The 23,095-nt window shown below is 49.4% G+C and overlaps 1 protein-coding gene and 1 pseudogene across 1 annotated transcript; both read left to right on the forward strand.

Moving 5' to 3' along the window:
- The first annotated feature begins 410 nt into the window (after positions 1-410).
- Positions 411-1,349, forward strand: LOC142365087 (olfactory receptor 10AG1-like). Its single transcript, XM_075445531.1, has one exon. It carries the CDS (start codon positions 411-413, stop codon positions 1,347-1,349), a length of 939 nt encoding a protein of 312 aa, XP_075301646.1.
- A 7,811-nt stretch (positions 1,350-9,160) lies between these two features.
- On the forward strand, positions 9,161-20,366 carry LOC142365078 (olfactory receptor 14J1-like; annotated as a pseudogene).
- The last annotated feature ends 2,729 nt before the right edge of the window (positions 20,367-23,095 follow it).

The raw sequence follows: 23,095 nt of genomic DNA on the forward strand, positions 1-23,095 counted from the left end.
GAGAACTGCATGAAGAAGTTTACTTGCACAAAAATGTCTTGGTAAGCAAGAGAGTTATTAAAGGGGCTAGTATTTATACATTTTCTTCCTTTTTTTCTCGTCTTTCACAAGGTATTCTATTTAATGAAATCACCTCTAAAATAAGAAAGTTTATTTTATCCAGATGACAAAACCCAGTCATCCAGGCTCAAGGATTCTGTTCTCTCCTCTCTTTACAAACCTCCCTTGAAGCAAGCAACAAGTCAGATTTCCATATAGTCACGCAAATCTTGGTCAAGCTCGCTTAATCCTGCACTTGCAAGTGCCGCTGACATTTGCAGTCTTTCTCTAGGCTCGAAGCGTATGTGATGGTGGAGAGGCCATCAGCATCCTCTAAGAGCCTGTTGTTTAGATTGCTCTGTACAGGGAAAATGCCCCAAAGAAAAGGCCTGGAGAATCACACCATTGGATCTGGATTCCTTCTTCTGGGATTTTCTGACCCTTGCAGCCTGCAGGACCTCGGCTTCACAGTATTCCTGGTCATCTACCTCATGGTCCTCGCAGGGTACCGCCTGATTGCACTCATCACAGTGGTGGACTCCAGCCTCCACAGCCCCATGTATTTCTTCCTGAGGAACTTGTCCTTCCTAGAGATTTGCTACACGTCAGTCACTCTGCCAAAAATGCTGGTGGCTTTCCTGATGGAAGATGGCAGGATCTCCTTCCTCGGCTGTGCTGCCCAGATGTATTTTCTGGTTTCGCTGGGCAGCATTGAATGCCTTCTCTTGGCTGCCATGGCCTACGACCGCTACAGAGCCATATGTGACCCCTTGCGCTATACCCTCATCATGACCAGGGGTCTCTGCATCAGACTGGTGGGTGGGTCATGGATGGCTGTTGTACCAGTGCAAATAGGACAGACCTACCAGGTGTTCACTTTGCCCTTCTGTGCTTCCCGTGACCTTCATCACTTTTTCTGTGATGTCCCACCTCTGCTGGAACTGGCCTGTGCAGACACTTTCTGGAACCAAGTCATGCTGTACATCATCATCCTGGTATTTGCAATCTTTCCCTTCTCCTTAATAGTTTCTTCTTACATTAAAATTATCACGGCAATTCTGAAAACACCTTCAGCTCTGGGCAGACACAAAGCCTTTTCCACCTGCTCTTCACACCTTGGGGTGGTGATGCTCTTCTATGGCTCGGCCACAGTCGTCTACTTAAAGCAACGGTCAAAGAATACTGTAGAGGCCGACAAATACCTTGCCCTGTTTCACACAGTGGTGATGCCTATGTTTAACCCTGTCATCTATAGCTTGAGGAATAAGGAAGTGAGTATGGCCTTGAAAAGACTCCTATGGACAAAGTGATGCTACAGAGTATGTAAAATAGTTCCAAACAGTAACCAAAGATCCCACCGGGTTATTTGGTTGCCTGAACAAAGGCATCCTATATTCGCTCAAAAACCCCCACATCTCTGTCCAGCCTGGCTTACATCCTCCTCGAGAAGGGGAAAGGTATCCTGAGGCATTCCGCTTATGTCAAGCCCCACTATGATATCTTTGTACTCTACAGCATCTTCAGTGCCCCTAACTAGTTTAATGCAAATAGCTACTTCAAGCTTTGTCTGACCAATGTAATGTTAAAGGGAAGTAGTCAGATCATGGTCAGTAGTCAAGGAGAACACCAGGGGACCCAACTGATGAAGAGATGACTACCCTCGGGTTTGAGAAATCACTTGCTAGACCCCATGGACTATCTACAGTGTCCCTGCGTGGAATCCACTTAAAAAATTAAAAAGCATGAAGGTCATCTTCCCCTGCTATGATGGCTTGCACTGAGTTATTTGATGCTTGACTTAACTTGACAGAAAGAATAAAATCAAAAATTCACCAGGAGATTTAATAGGTAAAGCAAAAGCCATGCATGCAAGCAAAGTGAAATAAGGAATTCATTCACTACTTCCCATCAGCAGTTAGGTGTTCAGTCATCTGCAGGAAAACAGGGGCTCCATTGCCCGTAATGGTTCCTAGGGAAGACAAATGCCATCGCTCCCAACGTCCTCCTCTTGCTTCTTCTTCTTCTTCTTCCACCAGCTTATATTGCTGAACACAATGTCTTATGGTCTCGAATATCCATTTGGTCAGTTGGGATCATATTTCCCAGCTGTGTCCTCTCCCAGCTTCTTGTGCACCCCAGGACACTTGCTGGCAGGGCAGTGTGAGGAGCAGAAAAGGCCTTGACATTGTGCAAGCACTGCTCAGCAGTAATCATCCCTGTGTTATCAACACTGTTTTCAGCACAAATTCAAAGCATAGCCCCATGCCAGCTACTACGGAGAGAATGAACGCTATCCCAGCCGAAACCAGTGCAAGCATTTATGTACTGAATCTGTTCTGCCACTTTGAATCTGCGTCTTTGAAAAACTAGCCCAGTGGCGTTTGTTAGCCAAAATGCATCTGCAACACTGACGTGTGTTTCCATACACGGAGCAGCCTTGTACAATGTCTGCTCCATCGGGGGAAAGATCTCAGCCTGCAATCGGAAATGGCTGATGCTGTGGGGGCTAAAGGTGTTTCCTGAGACAATATTTGACACGCATACAATATCAAAAAACTGTGAATGTCAATGAGTATGATAGAAAAAGGAGAAGTATCCACTCAACGTGTCTCTGCAGAAGGAGGACGGAGCTGTACACAGCAGGAGGGGATACCGGTGATTTTAGAACACAGAAAAGCCTTTTGCAGGGAAAGCTTTGAAAAGATATACCCTGACTTGACCCAGCTGAAAAACAGAGACTGGACAATGTATTGAAGTGATGGTGAGAAGTGTCCTGGACTAAATGACCTTTGATGAGAGAAGGTTGGAGAGATGTGGGTTGCAGAGATCTGAGGTAGCCCTTTTGAGGTCTGAGCAGGCTGAGCTTTGGAAATGAGAAAAATAAAGAAGCTCTCAGGGATGTTTAAGGAATTAGTGGTGCTATCACCAGTTACAGTAACAGAACAGTGATGTATGGGAATTCCTTCTTATTCTTCATCATGATTAATTAAAGCACTTTAATTTCGTGCCCAACATTCAACTTTACTTAGCAAAATAGCCATAAGTTCTCAGCAGTTAGCCTTGTCATGAAGTTCTTAAAACAGTGCTTTTTCTGTCACTGTTAGCTCTTTGTTATCATTTAAAGATTACACCTCTTGAACAGTATCGCCCTTAAATCATCCCTACTTCCTAGATCTGAGCTCCTTTCCTCCACGCTGCATTTCAGCATGTAAAATGAAACCTGCTGAGTCAAAAAGATTCTTTCAATTCTCTTCGCAGTCTAAAGCCCTGCATTTGCCAGAAGGCTGGCCAGGACATCAAAAGAGGACTCACACTCCTCTGCACATGCAGCCTAGGTGTTCTCAAGAATCGCAGGAGGCACGGCAGACTGGTATATGGGTTCAAGGAGCTGGTCAAAGGCCTTGCTCTATGTCTGTAATGGTGGCTTCGATGCCTGGTACATGTGCATACTCTGTGCAGGAAGGCTGACGTTTATGGAGCAGCCTGCTCGGACCTCAGAGCTGGCTCTGCTTGGTATGAACGGTAGAACTGTAGACCTCCTGAGAACAGGACCATTCCAACATGAATGTACCTATGACCCTTGATGGTACAGACCCTCACCTCCAGCTGAATGCTTTCTCCTGGGGCATACTGCAAGGTACAGGCTTATGGAAAGATGGTTGGGAAAGGGAGTGCTGGGATCTCTGGCCCAGCCTCCCAGCAAAGGGTGGGTTATCCCCAATCCCAGGGTTAGGTTGACTGAAACCTGAAAACCTCCATGATGGAGATCACAGAGGGTGTCTGGGTGTCCTGCTGCAGTGTACCACCACTCTCTGTTCAGTTTTTCCAGAGGCCCGATGTGAAGGTTCCAGCAGGAAGTTGGCGTCTGTTGCTTCTTCCAGAATTCCACTGCTTTTCGACTGCCCTTGTGCCTCTCCTTCAGCAGACTAAAGAGACTGTGTTCCTTCTGCCTCTCCACACAGCTCATGTGCTTAGGGCCCCTAATCCCTCCATGACTGACTTGCTCTGGACTTTCTCCAGTTTCTCCATCCACCTTTCAAAATGGGAAACTCATTGGCTCATATGGCATTCATCATAAGTCCCACGCCCTTCTCCTCAGGACACTCCTCAGCCAGTCACGTCACAGCTGGTCCCTGTGTATGGCGTTTATTCTGCTCCCAGCTCAGACCTTGCCCCCTTCGCCTCGAAAAACTTCAAGAGGTTTCTGCTGGCCAAAGCCACAAGGGTGTGGAAGTGCCTCTGGACTGAAACTCCCACATGTCAGCATTGAAGATCTGTGGGCCACTGCCTCCAGCAAGATAGCAGTATGGGGAATTGCAGGGCACGACAAGTCATGAAAGAGAACGATGTGTTCAACTGAGTGGCAACCCACGGTCAAAACCACTACAGCAACATTCTCAGAAGTACCGTAAGAGGGTACAAAACAGGAAATGCGGGGCCAAGGGGGGAAAGGATTAACTTGCTAGGCTACTCCTATGGAGGGTAAAAGAGAGCAGTTAGGGCAGGGGAAAATGAAAAGAGAAGAAAAGGATGTGGTCAGGATTGTTTGGGGGCACCTGTGAAGCAGCCCAGCACCTGGTCTGAAGTATTTCTGTGGTCAGGGAGAACCTGAGGGCTTTCCCTAGCTTGAAGACTTGAAGGGGAAGGAAGGACAGTGCCATTCAGGCTGGAAGGGACCTTGGGAGTTTTCTCGACCTGCTTTCTGCTCAAAGCAGCATCAGAGCAGATTACTCAGGGCTTTATCCAAACACATCTGGATCACTTTCCAGGACAGAGCTGGTACACACTCTCTGGGAAGTGGCTTTCAGCGTTTGACTATCCTCATGTTTGAAAAATTGCTCCCTGTGTCTAACCTGACCTTCTCTCGTTTCAGCCCTTTGCCTCTTGTACTTGTGTGTTGTACTGTGGAGATGAGCCTGACTCAGTCTTCCTGGGAACAGTGCCATGCTGCTGCATGTTCCCCCAAGATCTTCCTTTCTCCCAGCTTGACAAACTTAGCTTTTTTAGCTTCTTCTCACAGTATAAGTGGTCCAACTCTGACCACCTTGGTGGCCCTCCACCGATCTGGCTCCAGCTTACCAATGTCTCTCAGGCATTGCAGAAGGTCAAAACTTAGGGAAGAATTCTGGATCTGTTCCAAAACCTGCTGATCCGAGGGCAATAATCACTTCCACTGGCTGTGCTCATGCTCATACCACCCAGGATGCTTTTGGCCTTTGCTGATTGCTCATGGTTTGCCTAACGAACCCCAAGGACCACTAGAGCCTTTCCTGAAGAGCTGCCACCATTCTAGGCACTCCCTGGCCCATGTCACTGCAGGGCTTTAGTCAATATCAAGGGCAGGATTTTAGATCTGTCCTTGTTAGATAACATGATGTTGCTACTGACTCATCTCTACAGCCTGTCTAGGTCCCTTGGGATGGCAACCCTGCCCTCCAATATGGTGTCTGCTGTCCTCAATGTGGTGTTGTCTACAAATGTTATTTTGGGGAATTAAAGCCCCTTAAAATATGGCAGAATCCTGCTAGCTACCGGCCTCTGGGCAGAGTACTGCACATTCAACACGTTCTTGCAAGCCTGAGTGTCCAGATGAGTTTTTACCCATCTGCTTGTCCACCCATGCAGACCATAATAGCCTAACGTGACACAAGAATATTGTGGAGAATGGTGCTGATAGCCGTTCTTCCTTCCAGACAAAAGACAACACTGGTTTCCCCACATCTGGAAGTCTTGTTTGTCTCTTCATTAGAGACAGCAAAGAGGATGGCCAGGCACTATCTTCCCTGCCTAAATCCAGTCACCTTCTCATTTGGACACCAAGAAATGGGACTTGAATGAACATGATCTGGGACAAAGATTTTCTTTCCCTTGCACAATAGGCATTTTTGAAAAATGCATACCACATTTGCATTTTGGCAGTCATCAGAGAGTTCCTACCAGCTCCACGACCTCTCAGAAATGACGAAGAGTGGCTTCACTGTGACATTGGCCTGCTCTCTCAGCTCCCTGTGATGTCTGAAGTAGTAACAGCTTCAGCTGAGGGCTTTGCTGCACATTCAGGCTGAAGCACCTGGGTGGTGGTACCAGCCAAATTTAGACTTGCCATAGGGAAGCCAGGTACTAAGTGTCCAAGACCGTGTGGGTGTAAACACTTTGCTGCAGAGACGAGACATGACATGGAGAAAAGAGAGCTGAATATTTTTCTAGCCCTAAAAGTACAAAGCCAAAATGAAATGCCTGAATTCACTCAACTGAAGACTTTCCCTTGACCCTCAACTTGGAAGAAATAGGTACTTCCCTGTCGCCTTCCTGCTGTTCTGTCTAGAGGATTAGAAAATAAAAGGTGATTCTTACGCCCAGCTCTTTTTCTGATAAGAGAAATGCCGCCGCTGGGAGTAAGTCTCTTAGCCTGGCAGAGGAAAGGTCATCAGTGATTCTTTCACCCTGTTTCATAGTAGGTTCCCTGGATCCCCATGGACACCTGGATAGAGCCCAGAGGGGACAGAGAAAGTGGTGCCTTGTGCTGGTCCTCTGCTAATGAGCTGGGTTTTTCTCCTGGGATAGAGGGAGCACATGGAAACCAAGAAAAGCTGCACAGAAACAGCTCTGCCCGGGAGCAGCTTCTCTGCAAAGCCCAGCAGGGCTGAGGGCACTGCCTGCAGGCAGCGAGGGGAGAGGGACAAGACAGAGAGAGGTTAAAGGCAGTTGGGAGAGGGAAAGTAGCTGAGAACTCACAGGGGGGGAAACCTTCTCATTCTGCTAAACAGTAACTCTCTGGATGCAGGGCAGTGCAGATGAGTGTCCTGGAGACGTCTCCCAACACCCGTACATCCCACAGCCTGTAGGATCTTTCAGCGGACTCTCACAATTTCCCTAGTGCAGAACAGAAGGGTGTGCTCCAGAGCAGGGATCCCATGCCACCCCACCACAGGGACAGCGCATGGCAGTTGCGTTCTGATGGGGACAGCTGCAGATGCTGAATGTGAGTGTGCACACAGGGTTGCCCAGGGCTGTCCTTCAGAGCAGGGTCCCTGCACCCCAGGGACTGTGTGCTGGGGAAGGGACTCTGCCGCCTGCCAGGGTCAGCTCTCAACCTGCCTGCGGAGATCCTCATGGTGCTGCAGGGAAAACCTGTGGCTGGAAGGACTGGCCCCCACCAGAACAGGGTCCTTCTTCTGTTCATAGGGTGCTGTGTGGGTCAGGGTTGCTGACAACTCCAGATCACCCCCGCACATTTCTGAGGAGACATTTCAAGAGGAAGGGCAGGGGTGGGATTACTATAAAGATAAGGAGATTTCCTGAGTCTGAGTTTTCACTTTTATGGTCTTGGGGAATTTCGGAGGAGCAGCAGAAAACGATCTCTCATGCTTGAAGAAGTCACTGAGACTCCTGAGCTGTAAGTTTGACTGATAGATAAGTCTGACAGATGCCTGCTCAAGTCCCTTCAGCCATCCCTCTGCTTATGGACAGCACCAGCATCACCTGTGCCAAACCCAGGAGTGCTGATCTGCCTTGACTTTATCCACCTGCAATCAGGAACATGAGCCCAGCCAGTGCCCTGCAGACAGGCAGGTATCCGTGGGGCCAAGGTGAGTGCACAAAAGTTGAGATGGAGTCTGTGAGCATTCACAGGGAAAGACCTGGCAAAGGGAAATCCCGACAGGAGGAAAATATTCAGATAGCAGGGGAATGATGAGGGAAAGAAAGAATATGAAAACTAAATGTTGTGGGAGAATTCAGAGAACTCTGTGTCATCCTTTCGTGTCCAGAGCACTTTCTTTTGTGCAAACATCTTTACCTTCTCCCACCCAGCAAAGCCTCTGCCCTCAGGATGGTGGGGTACCAAGGCGTGACCCCCCCTCCTCTGCAGCCAGAGCTCCAGCAGAGCCGTGCTGCAGCTCTCCAGCCACGGGCCCAGTTCCCTCTGCAGAGCACAGGGGCTGAGAGCAGCTGCCCGGAAATCCAGGGGTCTGGGAGATGGCGTGCACAGCTGGGTCAGGGGAACGCTGCCCCGAGTGCCTGACTGCCTCTCTGCAGGCCTCTCTCATCTGGACTTTCATTGTACTTTTCCTTGTTTCTCAACCTGTCTGTGTTATTGTTCTTTTTTGTGCTGTTAGACTCTCTGAGGATGAGAGTTTCAGCTGCAAAGTCACACACAGATCTTGTTGGTCCTTTTGTGCAGGTCTGTCCATGGGAAAATTTGTCCCAGCTTTCTTCTAACCTGTGGAGATCTGGTCAATGAAGTCCATGGAGCCAGGTGTACGAGATGAATCTTACTGAGATGCCATCATTAGGCCACTTGGCTATCTATTCGAGGTGTTCCTCAAAGCTTTGAACTGCCCTGCAGGATGCCACCCTGTCCTATAGCACCTCTGTTTTATCTGAAAGCCCTGTGGAGAAGACAAAGGCTCTCCAACTGAGGAAATACTGTTGGGTTGGCAAACTCAGCTGTAAGCGTCCTGGTCTAGAAATGGGCTGCTGAGACCTAAAGAAAAGATGAGACATTTTGTGCTCAGCAGTGGATCCCTGTGCTCTCAGCAGTGTCTGGTAGTTACTCTTGTAACTCATGTTACTCTTCAGGGTAACATGAGAGTATGATCACTCTCTGTCTGAGAAAGGTGGCAGCCCAGGACAACTGGGAGCAGGAGACAGGGACAGACCAGGTCCCTTCACTCTGCAGTAAGACATAGACAATCCTCTTACCTTGCAGGGCTCACTCTGTTCTCCCTGAGGGCAGCAGAAATGCTGAGGATTTCTGACACCCAAGAACACTCCCCAGCTAATACGACAGGAGCTGTTAAAATACCCAAACCTCTCAAACTGCCTTGTGCCATCCCTGTTCCTAAGCATGGGGAGTGCAGATGCTGACATGTCCTTCTGTGCTGGGAGTGGATTCATCTGACTAAACCAAAAAACAGATCAGGCGCCTGCCCCCACCTTTCCCCTGAACCCACTGCTGCAGAGCAGAGCCGACTTCTCGGCAGCCGGCAGCCAGCAGCCAAAGGCCCGGCTCCTTATGGCACATTCAGTCAACAACAGCCCAAGCTCCAGCCCCAGAACTGAAGGAACACCTCCTAGTAAATAAAATCAGTGTGTGTAGCAGGGAGAATGTGTAAGAGAAATGGCTTTGCTTTTGCTCAGATAAGTCTCCCCTGACGGGTCACTGTCATTTCCTCCTATGACAGAGCCCTTTTCCTAGAGGAAGAAAATGTCCAACAGCAGCTCCATCACACAGTTCCTCCTCCTGGCATTCGCAGACACACGGGAGCTGCAGCTCGTGCACTTCTGGCTCTTCCTGGGCATCTACCTGGCTGCCATCCTGGCCAACGGCCTCATCATCACTGCCATAGCCTGCGACCACCGCCTCCACACCCCCATGTACTTCTTCCTCCTCAACCTCGCCTTCCTCGACCTAGGTTGCATCTCCACAACTCTGCCCAAAGCCATGGCCAATTCCCTCTGGGACACCAGGGCCATCTCCTACATGGGGTGTGCTGTACAGGTCTTTTTTTTCATCTTCTTGTTCGCAGCAGAGTATGCCCTCCTAACCATCATGGCCTATGACCGCTATGTGGCCATCTGCAAACCCCTGCACTATTGGACCCTCCTGGGCAGCAGAGCTTGTGTGCACATGGCAGCAGCTGCCTGGGGCACTGGATTCCTCTATGCTTTTCTGCACACTGCCAACACATTTTCAATCCCCCTTTGCCAGGGCAATGCTGTGGATCAGTTCTTCTGTGAAGTTCCCCAAATCATCAAGCTCTCCTGCTCAGATGGCTACCTCAGGGAAGCTGGACTTCTCCTGGTTAGTTGCTGCTTAGCTTTTGGCTGTTTTCTTTTCATTGTGCTCTCCTATGTGCAGATCTTCAGGGCTGTGATGAGGTTCCGCTCTGAGCAGGGGTGTCACAAAGCCTTTTCCACGTGCCTCCCACACGTGGCCGTGGTCTCCCTGTTTCTCAGCACTGACATGTTTTCCCATCTGAAGCCCCCCTCTGTCTCCTCCCAATCCCTGGACCTGGTGGTGTCATTTTTGTACTCAGTGGTGCCTCCAGCAGTGAATGCCCTCATCTACACCATGAGGAACCAAGAGCTCAAGGATGCTCTAAGGAAACTGACTCACTGAAAGCTGTTTCAGTGTCAGTCACCTATCTCCCCTTCTCTGCACATTGCCCAGTTAATCGTAGACCCAGGAGTCTGCTTTTTTCTCTTGTGGTAATACTACTTAGAAATATTTTTCTGGGCTTATACTCATTGTCTTGAGGTTTGATCCTATTGTGTCTGACACTTGCACAGTACTGTGTTCAGATATGTCATGTCCAATAGCAGCTGTTCGATAAAAGGGCATCTCCCAGTTGCAGTGCCTGGAGGTTGGGCCCTTCCTCCAAAGGTGCTGCCAAGAAATTCGTCAAGCAATTGGTACTTGAAAGAGTCTTTTTTCTTTGTCTTCTTCCTGTGATTGGGGTAAAGCTTACAGTACCATTGGATTTGATTGGACTGAAAGTTCTGGTTTTAAGGTCTCTCTTCTTGGTGTCTAGTGGCAGTGCAGATGCTGCATGGGATCCATATTACCTCCTCAGGCTGCTTCACATGTATCAAGACTGAAGGTATATACAAGTGTCTCTCAAAAATAAGTTTGGAGGGGTCAGGAGAGGATAAGGGCTCACTATGTGCCCTGGACTGGGTTTGAATGCAGGCAAATCAATACAAGGTGATACACCCTCAAAGGTGTAGTCCCCCAAAGGTAAAGCACTGAATCGAGGTATCCATAAACAGGGACTCAAGGGTGCCATGGGAATAAGTTGGGGACCCAGCAGTCAAAGGGAAGAGAGGCTGGAGAGAAGCAGGAGGTGCCTGTGGAGCCCCAGGGCTCTGGTGTTGTCCTGGGGAGGAGAGCTAGCTAGGGCGGAGAACAGGTCAAATGCAATGTGGTTTGAGGATCATCTGCAATATGACTGCAGGAGAGCCTGAGAGTGGGTGGCCTCTGTTTCCTTGTATCGTCATTGCAATCAGCAGCCCTGGAGATGATGGGAAGGCTGAGACCCCTCTCTGCCACCCAAAAGCTGCTCTGCCCTTCAGAGGGGCTGGGGCTGTAAGCTGAGTGCCCAGAGCTCTGCAGCACCCAGTGGTAGGCAGAGCCGTGGGGCCAGCCCAGACCGGGCTGCTCTGCCTGGCTGGGCTGGGGAGAGGGCAGGGAAGGTGTGGAAAGCTGGGTATGGGCTAGGCTGGGTGGGGAAGTGCCTGGGAGGGGAAAACGCCAGTGTAGTGCTAAGGTGCATGATTGTGCGGGGTAGGGGCACGCAGCAGGGTGCTCACAGTGCAGAGCCAGGCATCATGGTGAAGCAAGTGAAACATCAAAGTTGCACAAGAGTGAGACCCTGTCTTCTTCCTATGAAAGATGCTTCAGCCCTCTAAAGCACCATTGCAGCCCTTTGCTAGACTTGCTTTAGTAGGTCAACAGCATTCTTGTACTGGGGAGCCCAGCACTGGACACCGCCCTCCAGCTGTGGCCTCACCAGTGCTGAGCAGGGGGGAAGGGTCACCTCCCGCCACCAGCCAGCAATGCTTTTCCTGGTGCAGCCATGGAGGCTGTTGGCCTTTGCTGCAAGACTGCACAGCTGGCTCATGCTCAGCTTTTTGTGCTGTGGGATCCCAAGGTCCTTCTCTGCAGAGCTGCTGTCTAACCAGTTGTCATGGTTTAATCCCAGCCACTACCTAAGCACCACACAGCCGCTTGCTCACTCTCCCCCAGCAGTATGGTGGAGACAATGATAGGAGTAAAAGTCAGAAAACTTGTGGGTTGAGATAAAGACAGTTTAACAGGTAAAGCAAAAGCTGTGCATGCAAGCAAAGCAAAACAAGGAATTCATTTACTATTTCCCCTCATCAGGCAGGTGTTCAGCCATCTTCAGGAAAGCAGGGCTCCATCACACATGTGACTGCCGTTGGGAAGACAAACACCAAAATGCCTGAATTTTCCCTCCCTCCCTTTGTCTTTCCCCAGGTTTTAATTACGAAGTGTGACATTATGTGGTCTGGAGTATCCCTTTGGTCCTTTGCAGTCAGCTGTCCTGGCTGTGTCCCCTCCCAACTCATTGTGCACCCCCAGCCTACTTGCTGGTGGGGTGGCATGAGAAGCTGAAAAGGCCTTGACTCTGTGTAAGCACTGGTCAGCAAAAACCAAAACATCCCTCTGTTATCAAGACTATTTTCAGCACGAATCAATAACATAGCCACATGCAAGCTACTATGAAGAAAATAAATGCATCCTAGCCAAAACCAGCACACCGGTCACCCCCAGAATGTTTTCCACAGTCTGGTTGGATCACAGGCTGTCCTCCCTCAAGGACTTAGCAGCAGCAGCTTGTCCTGCTTGGAGACGGGCTTAATTTCTGTCACAGCCCGGACAGTGCTGCAGAGTGATGTGGGACAGCAAACCCCTCTCCTGCCAGGGCTCCACGAGGCGGGGGGCGCAGGGAGGGCACCTCTTTGAAGGAGGGTAATTCCACTGCGCGAGTAGGAGACCTGCAGGACACACAACCCAGCAACCGGGCACGGCTCTGTGACCAACTGCACAGGTCAAGGGCATTCATCCTACCTGACCCCCAAGGCAGAATAGTGGGCACTCGTCTGAGAGCAAAGGCTGCAGCTCTGGCTGAGGGGTCTGCACCGTCTACCCCGGTGGTGGCCGATGCCTCCACCCAGACGGAGCTGCTGAAGGGAGAGGCCACAGTGCAGAGCTCAGACTGCAGAAAGTGCCTAGACCTTCCTCCTGGGGCAGGGACAGGCTCCAGACCTGCCTGCGAAATATGTGCTCAGGTGGCGACCTGCTGTGGGATGAGGAACCCATGGACACATCACGGTTCTCCTGGGAACTCCAGGAGTTGAGGAATGATGGGCACCCAACATCTACCAAAGGTTAAGGGACTCATGGACACTTCAGATCTTCTCCCAGGAACCCAGGGATAGGGCATTCAACATCTTTATGGGGACTCACGGGGCTGAGGGACCCATGGACACCTAAGATCCTCTCCCAGGAGCCCAGGGGTTGGGCATCCAACGTCTTTATGGGCACCCAAGGGCTTGAGGGACCCATGGACACCTCAGGGGTTCTCCTAAGGAACCATGAGCACCCAAAAACAGGGAGGCTGAGAAGGAGACAGATAGCTGGTTCCAAGTGCAGTCCATGCTGATACCCATGGACAAAGAACCAAAAGCTCCCCCACTGACACACACAGAGGGGAGGGGGGGCGCTAGTGTAGAAGTATGGAAGCTTGCAACAGCAAAGACCAGCAGGAGGAAGAGACTTCCCCCGAACCCAGAGGTGCCCTTGCAGAATCGCTTCACCGCTCTGTGAACTGAAGAGGAAAGGCCCGTCACATCGGGAGAGATGCTGGAGCCATGTAAGGCAGCCCAATCTGCACCCCGAATAAAACCAGTGCAACTAAGAAAAAGTGACGGGTGGTAGTAGTAGGTGGCTTTCTGCTGAAGGGTATGGAGGCACGCATTTGCTGACCCAACACACTCTTCGAAGAGGTGGGCTGTTTAGCAGGGGCTCGTATCAGGGACACCATCGAGAAACTACCAAGCCTCGTACAGTCCATGGATTATTATCCACTGCCTTTGTCTCACTTGGGCACCAGCGATACAGCCAGGAGCAGTCTGAGGAGTATAAAGAAGGATTTCAGGGCCCTGGGAGCAACAGTGAGACACTCTGGAGTGCAGGTAGTTTTTTGCATCAGTCCTCCCGGTCAAAGGGAAGAGGTTTGAGAGGGCCTCTTGAATCTGGCCAATCAACAGATGGTCACAGGGCTGGTGCCACAGTCGGCAGTTTGGTTACTTAGACCATGGGAATCGCTTTGAGAAACCTGGTCTCCTGGGGGCTGATGGGGTCCATCTGACAGCGAAAGGGAAAAGCATCTTCTGTCAGAGGCTTGCCAAGCTGGTGAAGAGGGCTTTAAACTGCAGTTGTTGGGGGGAAGGGGAACTTCAATGCATCCCACTGCTACCAGTTTGATGCCAGTCCCAGCAGTAGACGCCCAGAGTGTGGAGAAGGAGCACAGGTGACCAGGAGAGCACCTGAAGGGCAGAATAAAGGAGCTCCAGAGAGGAGGTCAGCTTCATTGGGGATCCAAATTAAATGCCTCTATGCAAATGCAACCAGCATGGGGAATAAACAAGAGAAGTCAGAGATGTGTGCACACCTGCAGGGCTATGATGTCATTGGCATGACGGAGACGTGGTGTGGTGGCGCCTGTGACTGGAGTGTTGGAATGGAAGGATACAGGCTTTCTAGGAAGGACAGGAAAGGGAGATGAGGAGGGGATGAGTCCCTCCATGTCAATGGAGCACACGGAGTTCTGCCTGGGGATGGAGGAGGAGCTGACCAAGAGCTTATGGGTCCGGATTAAAGGCAGGGCAGGGACAGGTGACATTATAGTGGGGATCTGCTATAGGCCACCCAACCAGGAAGATCGAACAGACAAAACCCACTATGAACAGGTAGGAACAGCCTCACATTCATAAGCACTGGTCCTCATGGGGGACTTCAACCTCTCTGATATCTGTTGACAGGACAACACAGCAGGGCATAATCAATCCAACAGGTTCCTGGACTGCGCTGATAATAACTTCCTTCTCTGAGTGATAAAGGAGCCCATGAGCAGAGGTGCTATGCTGGCCCTTGTTCTCACCAAGAAGGAGGGGCTGGTGGGGAATGTAAAGCTCAAGAGCAGCCTTGGCTGCACTGACCAAGTAATGGTGGAGTTCTAGATCCTTAGGGTGGTGAGGACGGTGAACAGCAAGCTCACTACCCAGGACTTCCAGAGAGCAGACTCTGGCCTCTTCAGGGACCTACTCAGTGGAGTACCATGGGATAAAGCCCTGGAGGGAAGAGGGGCCTGAGAAAGCTGGTTAATATTCAGGGATCACCCTCTCCATGCTCAGGAGCGATGCATTCCAACAAAGAGGAAGTTGGACAAAAATGCCAGGAGGCCTGCATGGATGAACAAAAAGCTCCTGGACAAGTTCAAGCACAAAATGAAGCCTACAGAGCATGGAAGCAAGGACAGGTAGCCTGGGAGGAACACAGAGGCATTGTCTGAGCAGCCAGGGATCAGGTTAGGAAAGCAAAAGCCCTGATAGAATTAAATCTGGTCAGGGATGTAAGGACAACAAGAAAAGCTGAGGTACTCCATGACTTCTTTTTTGTCTCAGTCATCACTGGCAAGTGCTCCAGCCATATCACCCAGTCTGCAGGAGGCACAGGCAGGGAGTGGGAGAATGACAAACTGCCCATTGCAGGAGAAGATCAGTTTCCAGACCATCTGAGGGACCTGCAGGTGCACAAGTCCATTAGACCTGATGAGATGCATCTGCAGGTCCTGAGAGAGCTGGCCCATGAAGTTGCTAAGCCACTGTCCATCATATTCGGGAAGTCGTGGCAGTCCGGTGAAGTCCCCACTGACTGGAAAAGAGGAAACATAATCCTCTTTTTTGAAAAGAGTAAAAAGGAAGACCCAGAGAACTACAAGCCAGTCAGTCTCACCTGTGTGCTTGGCAAGATCCTGGAGCAGATCGTCCTGGAAACTATGTTAATGCACTTGGAAAAGAAGGAGGCAGTTGGTGACAGCCAACATGGCTACACTAAGAGCAAATGGTGCCTGAAATATTTGGTGGCCTACTGTGATAGGGTCACTACGTTGGTGGGTAAGGGAAGAGCAACTGGTGACATCTGCCAGGTCTTCAGCAAAGCATTTGACACTATCCCGCATGACATGCTTGCTCTAAACTGGAGAGATATGGATTTGATGGATGTACAACCCAATGGGTAAGGAATTGCCTGAATTGTTGCTCTCAAAGAGTTGCAGTCAATAGCTTAATGTCCAAGTGGAGACCAGTGATGAGTGGTGTTCCTCAGGGATAGGTGTTGGAACTGGTGCTGGTTAACACTTTTGTCGGCAACAGGGACAGTGGAATTGAGTGCTTCTTCAGCAAGTTTGCTGACAACACCAAGCAGTGTGGTGTGGTTGACACACTGGAGGGAAGGAGTGTAATTCAGAGGGACCTGGACAGGCTGGAGTGGTGTGCCCAAGCAAACCTCATTAAGTTCATCAAGGCCAAGTGCAAGGTCCCAAGCACAAATACAGGCTGGGCAAGACATGGATTGAGAGCAGCCCTGAGGAGAAGGACTTGGGGGTGTTGGTTGATGAGGAACTCAACATAACCTGGCAGTGTGCGCTGCCCAGAAGGCCAAAGGTATCCTGGGCTGCATCGAACAAGCATGGCCAGCAGGTCGAGTGAGGTGATTCTGCCCCTCTGCTCTGCTCTGATGAGACCTCACCTGGAGTCCTGTGTCCAGCTCCGGAGCACTCAGCACAGGAAAGACGTGGAGTTGTTAGAGCTGATCCAGAGGAAGGCAACAAAAGTGACCAGAAAGCTGGAACACCTCTCCTATGAGGAAAGGCTGAGACTCGGGGCTGCTCAGCCTGCAGATGAGAAGGCTCATGGGAAACCTTAGAGCAGCCTTTCAGTACCTGAAGTGGCTTACAAGAAAGCTGGAGAGGGACTTTTTGCAAGGGCATGTAGTGACAGGACAAGGGGTAATGGCTTCAAGGTAAAAGGGGGTAGGTTTAGATTAGGTGTATGGTAGAAATTCTTCATTAAGAGGGTGGTGAAACACAGGAAAATGTTGCCCAGAGACGTTGTGGATGCCCCCTCCCTGGAAGTGTTGTAGGCCAGATTGGACGGGGCTTTGAGCAATGTGTTCTAGTAGAAGGTGTCGATGACAGGGATGTTGGAAGCAGGTGATCCATAAAGTCCCTCCCAACCCATACCATTCTATGTTTATATGATTCTGTGTTAGGTGTACAGGTTTCCAGGCATATCTTTGCCTCTCTCTGGACCTTTTTTGGTTTTGGTTTGCACACTCACTTCCACCTTATTCTTTATTGCGTATACAATGAAATGACGTTGTGGAATTCCAAGTTGATTCACAGAGGCCTGAGGCCTTTCTGCTTCCTTTCTTCCCATCAACTGGTCCAGTATTGGGAGGAAAGAAAGGAAAGGCAGGATAGCTTTCTGGGTGTCAGTGCTTGAAATGAGGGAGCAGAGCCCTGACCTGTGAAACAATCTAAAGGCTATGCTAGTTCAAATATGTCACTGTCTCTGCGGTCTGAAATCTACAGAAAGAAACATGAAACACCAAGATACCTTCATCTCCCTCTCTTCTAGAAATTAGATTAATAGTGCCCAAGTCAGAGGTTTTCTTTCAGTTGTCCTCACAGCCTAAACCACCCCCTGGTCTGGAGATATGCCAGGATACTTGCAGAAGAATCCCACTCAGCTGGACATGGAGGTGGATGTTTCTGGGTATCTTCAGAGACATGGCCTACTGATAGCTGTGTTCATGAAGATGATCAAATGCCTCATTTTCATTTTTGTCATGGTTGTTTGCAAGCCTGGTTCATGTATAGATTCTCTTTGTGGATGGTGACATTTAGTGAGCAAGCTGGTTTGATGTGAAAGATGGCCTGGCGTCAGACTACCACCCTCCTAAGCTCTCTTCCACCCTGGTCAGGCCTATGAGTATATGAGGTAAAGATCCTCACCTGTAGCTTAATATCTTCTTGTACAGTGTATGGCAAGACACAGCGTCCTAGGAGGGCTATGGGAAAGAGACTGCTGGGGGGTCTCTAGTGCAGCCTCCAGGCTGGCTGTAACTTTGCAGAGTTGAAACCTGGAGATCACCAAATACGGAGATCAAACCAACACTCCTCCTACTCCTTCCTACAGGCTGTTACCCCTGTCATATCATTGCCTGCTGCAGAATGAGCTTGACTTCATGATCTCTCCAGGTAGCTGTCGGCTCTTACTAGCATGCCCCATGCATCCTTCAGAAGCTAGAGAAGCCCAATTTCCTGAGACTGTCCTAACAACTTGTGCTTTAGGTCTGTAGCTCTATCTTAGTCCTCCTCTGGACTCTCTATAGTTTCTCCACTCTGTATTTGAAAAGTGAGGCCCACTGGCTCATATGGCATTTTCCTGGGATATGCAAAGAAATATTGATCTTCTCCTGTAACTTCCTTACCACTATACTGCCTGTTACAGAATGTGGTTTTTTTTAATAAAATCTTTCATACACATTCAATGCCTACCATCTAGACCTTTCCATTATTCTCTGCTTTTCTCATCCTCTTCATCTTTGTTCATTCAGATACCTCCCACCTATGAAGCTGCTTTGAGATGCAGGGAGTTAAAAGCTTGCCTGTCTTTCAGTAGTCTAATTGCCTCCTTAGGCAACTCTTTCATTATGTTCAAGTCTATCTTTTTGTATCTATTTATCTAAAACTTTTCTCATAAGATTACCCCTTGTAGACAGCAATCTCATTAGATAAAGCTTGTAGTTAGCATATGGTCACAGAGTGTGTTTTGGTGTTTATTAAAAACTGCTCGTGCTTTAAGTATCTTTCCTTAAAACTAGGAAAAATTCTTCTGTGCCTGTGTGCAGCCAGTTCTCAAAGGAGAGCAGGTGGGAGATGATGCAATGGAGCTGTAACATCCAGTTGCAGACTTCAGTGGAGAAGTCTGAGGAAAGGAAGACTGATGTAAGACCCAGCTGGCCAACAACAGAAATGGTGGTGTTGGGGAGGTGAGGAGCAAGGTTCCCCGTACAGTGTCAGACCTTAAGGGACTTTTTCCTCTAGCTGTCTAGATCTCCTTAGGAGACACCCTGGACAAATCTCCTTAGAGAATGCTTGTATCACCTCTTTGCTAAACTTAAAGGCAATGAAGACTACCCTTTCAAATAAAAGATCATTTTAGTTACATGCACGTAGAAAGCTTCCTCCTTAACTAGATTATGAAACCTCTTTAATTGGCTGTAGAAGTCTTGAAAACTTGAACAAATTTACAGGAAGAGACACGGGTCTTTAGGGATTTCTGTATTTTAACGAGCCCCAAGGTGTATTTGGTGCTGAGTCCATGAGCCTCAGGTACTGAGAGAAGATAGAATAAGTTTCTCAGGAAGTCAGAAGCAAAACTCCAAGTACCTGGAAGCATTAATGGGCCCCACTGAGGGCCATTACTGACAAAGGCTCCCCAGGGACTCATTAGAGCAGATAATTGGAGGCTGTGATTGCAGGTAGGCAAAGGCACTGTGCAGGTGGCTGTAATGCTGAGAAAACCCTTGTTTTGTTTGATGAAGCAGAAGGGCAAAGCCTTGACCCCCAAGCTCTGGGAAGGCAGACCCTGTCCCTCAGATATGGCTCAGGGGTCTTCCAGGGTCAGCGGGATGTGAGGGTGAGCAATTCCAAGCATACGAACTGTACAACACAACTCGGTTTCCCTAACAAGGGGTGAGGAGGAAACAAACACCAGAGTCTCAATATAGAATATCTCATTGTAGGCCTCAGGGGCTGACGCAACTGTCATAGCCAAGAGGCCAGAGACCTTGGTCTTGTGTTGTCCTTCAGCCTTTCATGAGTTCTTGGCCATCTCCACTGCAGGCTGTCCAGAACTTCCGCATGCCTGCATCTGTTTGTTTTTTTCAAGCTGTAGACACCCATCTTACTTTCCCACCTAGCTCCTATCCCAGCACTTCTATGACTTCACTGGTGTATCTCTACCCATTGCTGGCTGTTCCTTGTCATACAATGTCATGGGCTGATCTAGACTCCCTCTGGGTGGCCTCTGGCACCACAGCATGACCCTATGATTGTGATTTCTGTTTCCTCTCATCCAGTCGGAACCTTCCAAGGTGCATTTTGTGTAGGTTGCTTTCTGTTCCCACTATGCAACAAAACAGCATTACCTCTTAAACCATCCTACACACAGTTGCAGACTACTGCTAAACAGCTCTGAGCCTCTAATTCACCGGGCTAATGAAGCCCAGCTCCCTCAGCCTCTCCACAGATGCTCCAAACCCCTGGAAGATTTCCTCTGGACCCTCTCCAGCTCTGCCCCACTTCTCCAGAACAAAGACCCCCAAGCTCAGACACACTAGTCCAGATGTGGCCACACAAGTGCTGAGTGAAGGGGCATTCTCACTCCCTTGTCTGCCTTGCCATACTCCACCTAATGCAGCCCAGTTTGCATTTGGCCTGATTAACTTTGAGCATGTGCTACTGGCTCTTATGGCATTCTTCTTCATGGCCAGGCCCTTCTCCTCAGGGACACTCCTGAGCTGTTCAGGTCCCAGCCTGCCCTCATTTGTGGGCTTCTTCTGCCCCTGATAAAGGACTGACCACTTGTCATGGTGAAACTTCATGAGCTTTCTACTGACTGAATTGCAGAATTCTTCAATGTCCCCCTGGAGTGAGGCTCTGGTTTGACAGCTGTTAATGTGTGTGTGCAGGTGGCTCACCAGATTTGGCATTTTTCACCCTAAATGTGTGTACAAAGGACACAAAACTAAGGCCAATGAGGAAACGGTAAAAGAGAAGTGTTGTTTACATGGGAGAGTACAAGCATCTTCAAGGGGAAGAAATTATGAGTGGGGATATAGAGAAAAAGAACAGAAAAGCTGAAGAACAGGACGTCATCGGGCCTCTTTTGGGGTACCTGCCAAGCACCCCTTCATCTGAGCAACAACCGCTGGAATGGCACAAGAAAGCCACAGGTCATCTGCCGAAACTTCTTTCTACCTGACTTCAGTGGTCACCAGAAGCTGGGTGTTTTCACTCCCATCATGTAGGCAAGATCCATGGTAGATGGAAGCACCAAATAATTCATGATGGAAGGGAAGAACCTGGCTTCATTTTCTTGTTGATATTCAAGGCTTGGAAGGCCGTTATAAGGTCTCCCCAAAGCTCATTACACTCACACTCTATGTCAATATTTTTGTGCACGCATTTATCAAAGTACATTTCTTACCGATGTTTCAAAAGGATAAACATTACTCAGAGGCACTACAATATAATTGTGGCACATTTTATATGTCTACTTTCGCCTCTTTCTCTTTACTTCTTCCTTGGCCTCTTTTGTATTCAAAGACCTCTCCAAGCGAAAAATTAATTGAATCGTAGAGTAACTCAGGCCGCAAGAGACCTCTGAACAAGATGTTCTCCAGCTCTCCTGATCAAGGCAGGTCCTGCAATATTCAAGGCATTTTCATCTTCTACCACCACCTCCTTCCCTGCCCTTCAACATGGCATACACACAGTCTACTGTGCCTATACATAAGACAAGAAGATAAGGCCAAACATGGAGCAACAGATGTGCCCCACAATGCTCTTTCAGATAGCCGTGAGTTCCCCCACAACCATGGGGAAAGGGTATTTTCCCCCAGCACCCTTCCTCCTTGTGTGACACTGGGAAATCCACTTTGTGGTTCATGGGTTCATTGGCTAGCTCCTCTGGTTCACAAGGTCTTTTGGGGGATCTCCTTTGGGTCTTTCCCATATTGTCCCCATGCACATATTCTTCAGAAGTTGGCATTTTGTGCTGGTTTTCCATGTTTGCAGACAGCATTGCCTGTGTCTTGCAGCACTAAGAAGAGCCCAGTAATGCTGTGCGGCCATCCTGCTGGGCTGGGCTGGGGTGTGGAGGCCTTCCAGTTAGGCTGACAAGATTGGGCTCTTCTTTGCAAGTTGAAGGATTTGTCCTGGGGGCCTCTTGGCAGCCTCCTTGCAGGAGGCCATGTTCCAGCTTGTCAATGTCCTCCCCACCCTTCGGGTGCCCCTCTGCCTTCTTGACCTTCCCCATGACCAGACGTGTCAGAGCTTGTTCTGCAGCCTGGTAAAGTGCGGGGACCTCGACTCAGCCTTTTTTATTTCTGTCTGTTCACATTGAAACTCGAAGTGCTCATTCCATCAGCTTTTATTAAAGGGCCTTCTGGGTCAGATGTACTTCCAGGTAAACTGGAAGGGGTGGCCAATTCTTCCAACCAATCATAACAAATCATATCCACAGAAATGGTGCCCTCCAGAAACCTCCTGGGTGTCTTTGACCCTGCTGTGCTGCCCCTCAGGACAATGTCTGGCTGGGTAATGTCCCCCACAAAGACCAGGGTCCTGCAAAGGAGAGGCCTCTTCTACTTGTCTGAAGAAGGCCTCATTAGGCTTCTTCATAATATGGTTGGTCCATAGCAGTCACCGACTGCAATGTCATTGGTCTCCCCACTATTACAAACCCATCAGCTCTCATCTGGCTCATCATCTGCCACAAGCAGAGCTCCATGCTTTCCTGCTGCTCGCCCACATACAGAGCAACTTCCCCTCCGCTCTGATCTTCTTCCCCTCCGTCCTTCCTAAAGAGCCCGCATCCATCCATGGCCACACTCCTGTGCTGTGAGCTGACCATGTCTCCTATATCAAAGTGAGACTACAGCTCAAGAACGGCCCACAGACTCCTAAAGCCTCCTGTTTTCTCCCCAAGCTATGTGCATTCCTGTTATACGCACATCAGAGGTGTGCGCAGCTACGCTGATGTCCCCACTCCGATTGAGAGCTACTTGACAGGTGCCCACCAACAATCCTGACTGTACCACTTGCTTCCCCTCTGCCTTTCTTTTCTCCTTTTTCCTCCCTCCCAAGATTTTCTCTTTCATCATCCTCAAATCCTCTCATACAAGAAGCCAGCCTCTGTTTTCCCTTTGCCCACTGGCTGTGGCTTTGCTTACCCAGTGCCCTCATTTCATATTTCTAGGATGGCTGCGTCAGGAATTGTTTTTTTGGTCAACAATCCACTAAATTAGTGCCTCCTTTTAATATGCATCATGTCCTGCCATTCCTTGTGCTGTCTTCTTGTTAGAGGCACCACAGGACAGGGTGAGCCACCTACAAACACACATTAATAGCTGACACTGTGAAGCTTTGGTTCATGGAGTCCTTGAGAATATCTGGGATTTGGCCAGCAGAAACCTCATGGAGTTTTACAAGAAGTGGCCAGTCCTGCATCAGGGGCAGAATAATCCCATGTATCAGGGCAAACTTGTTGTTGACTGGCTGAGGAGTGGCCCTGAGGAGGCAGCCATGGTTGCTACACATGAAAGGAGCCAGTGGAGCACCCAGACAAGGGGAGTTACATCTCCCTTGGCCTGAGCACTGCTGTGTTCACATGT

This window comes from Opisthocomus hoazin, chromosome 31 (genome assembly GCF_030867145.1).
Source record: "Opisthocomus hoazin isolate bOpiHoa1 chromosome 31, bOpiHoa1.hap1, whole genome shotgun sequence".
In the NCBI taxonomy this organism is placed as follows: domain Eukaryota; kingdom Metazoa; phylum Chordata; class Aves; order Opisthocomiformes; family Opisthocomidae; genus Opisthocomus; species Opisthocomus hoazin.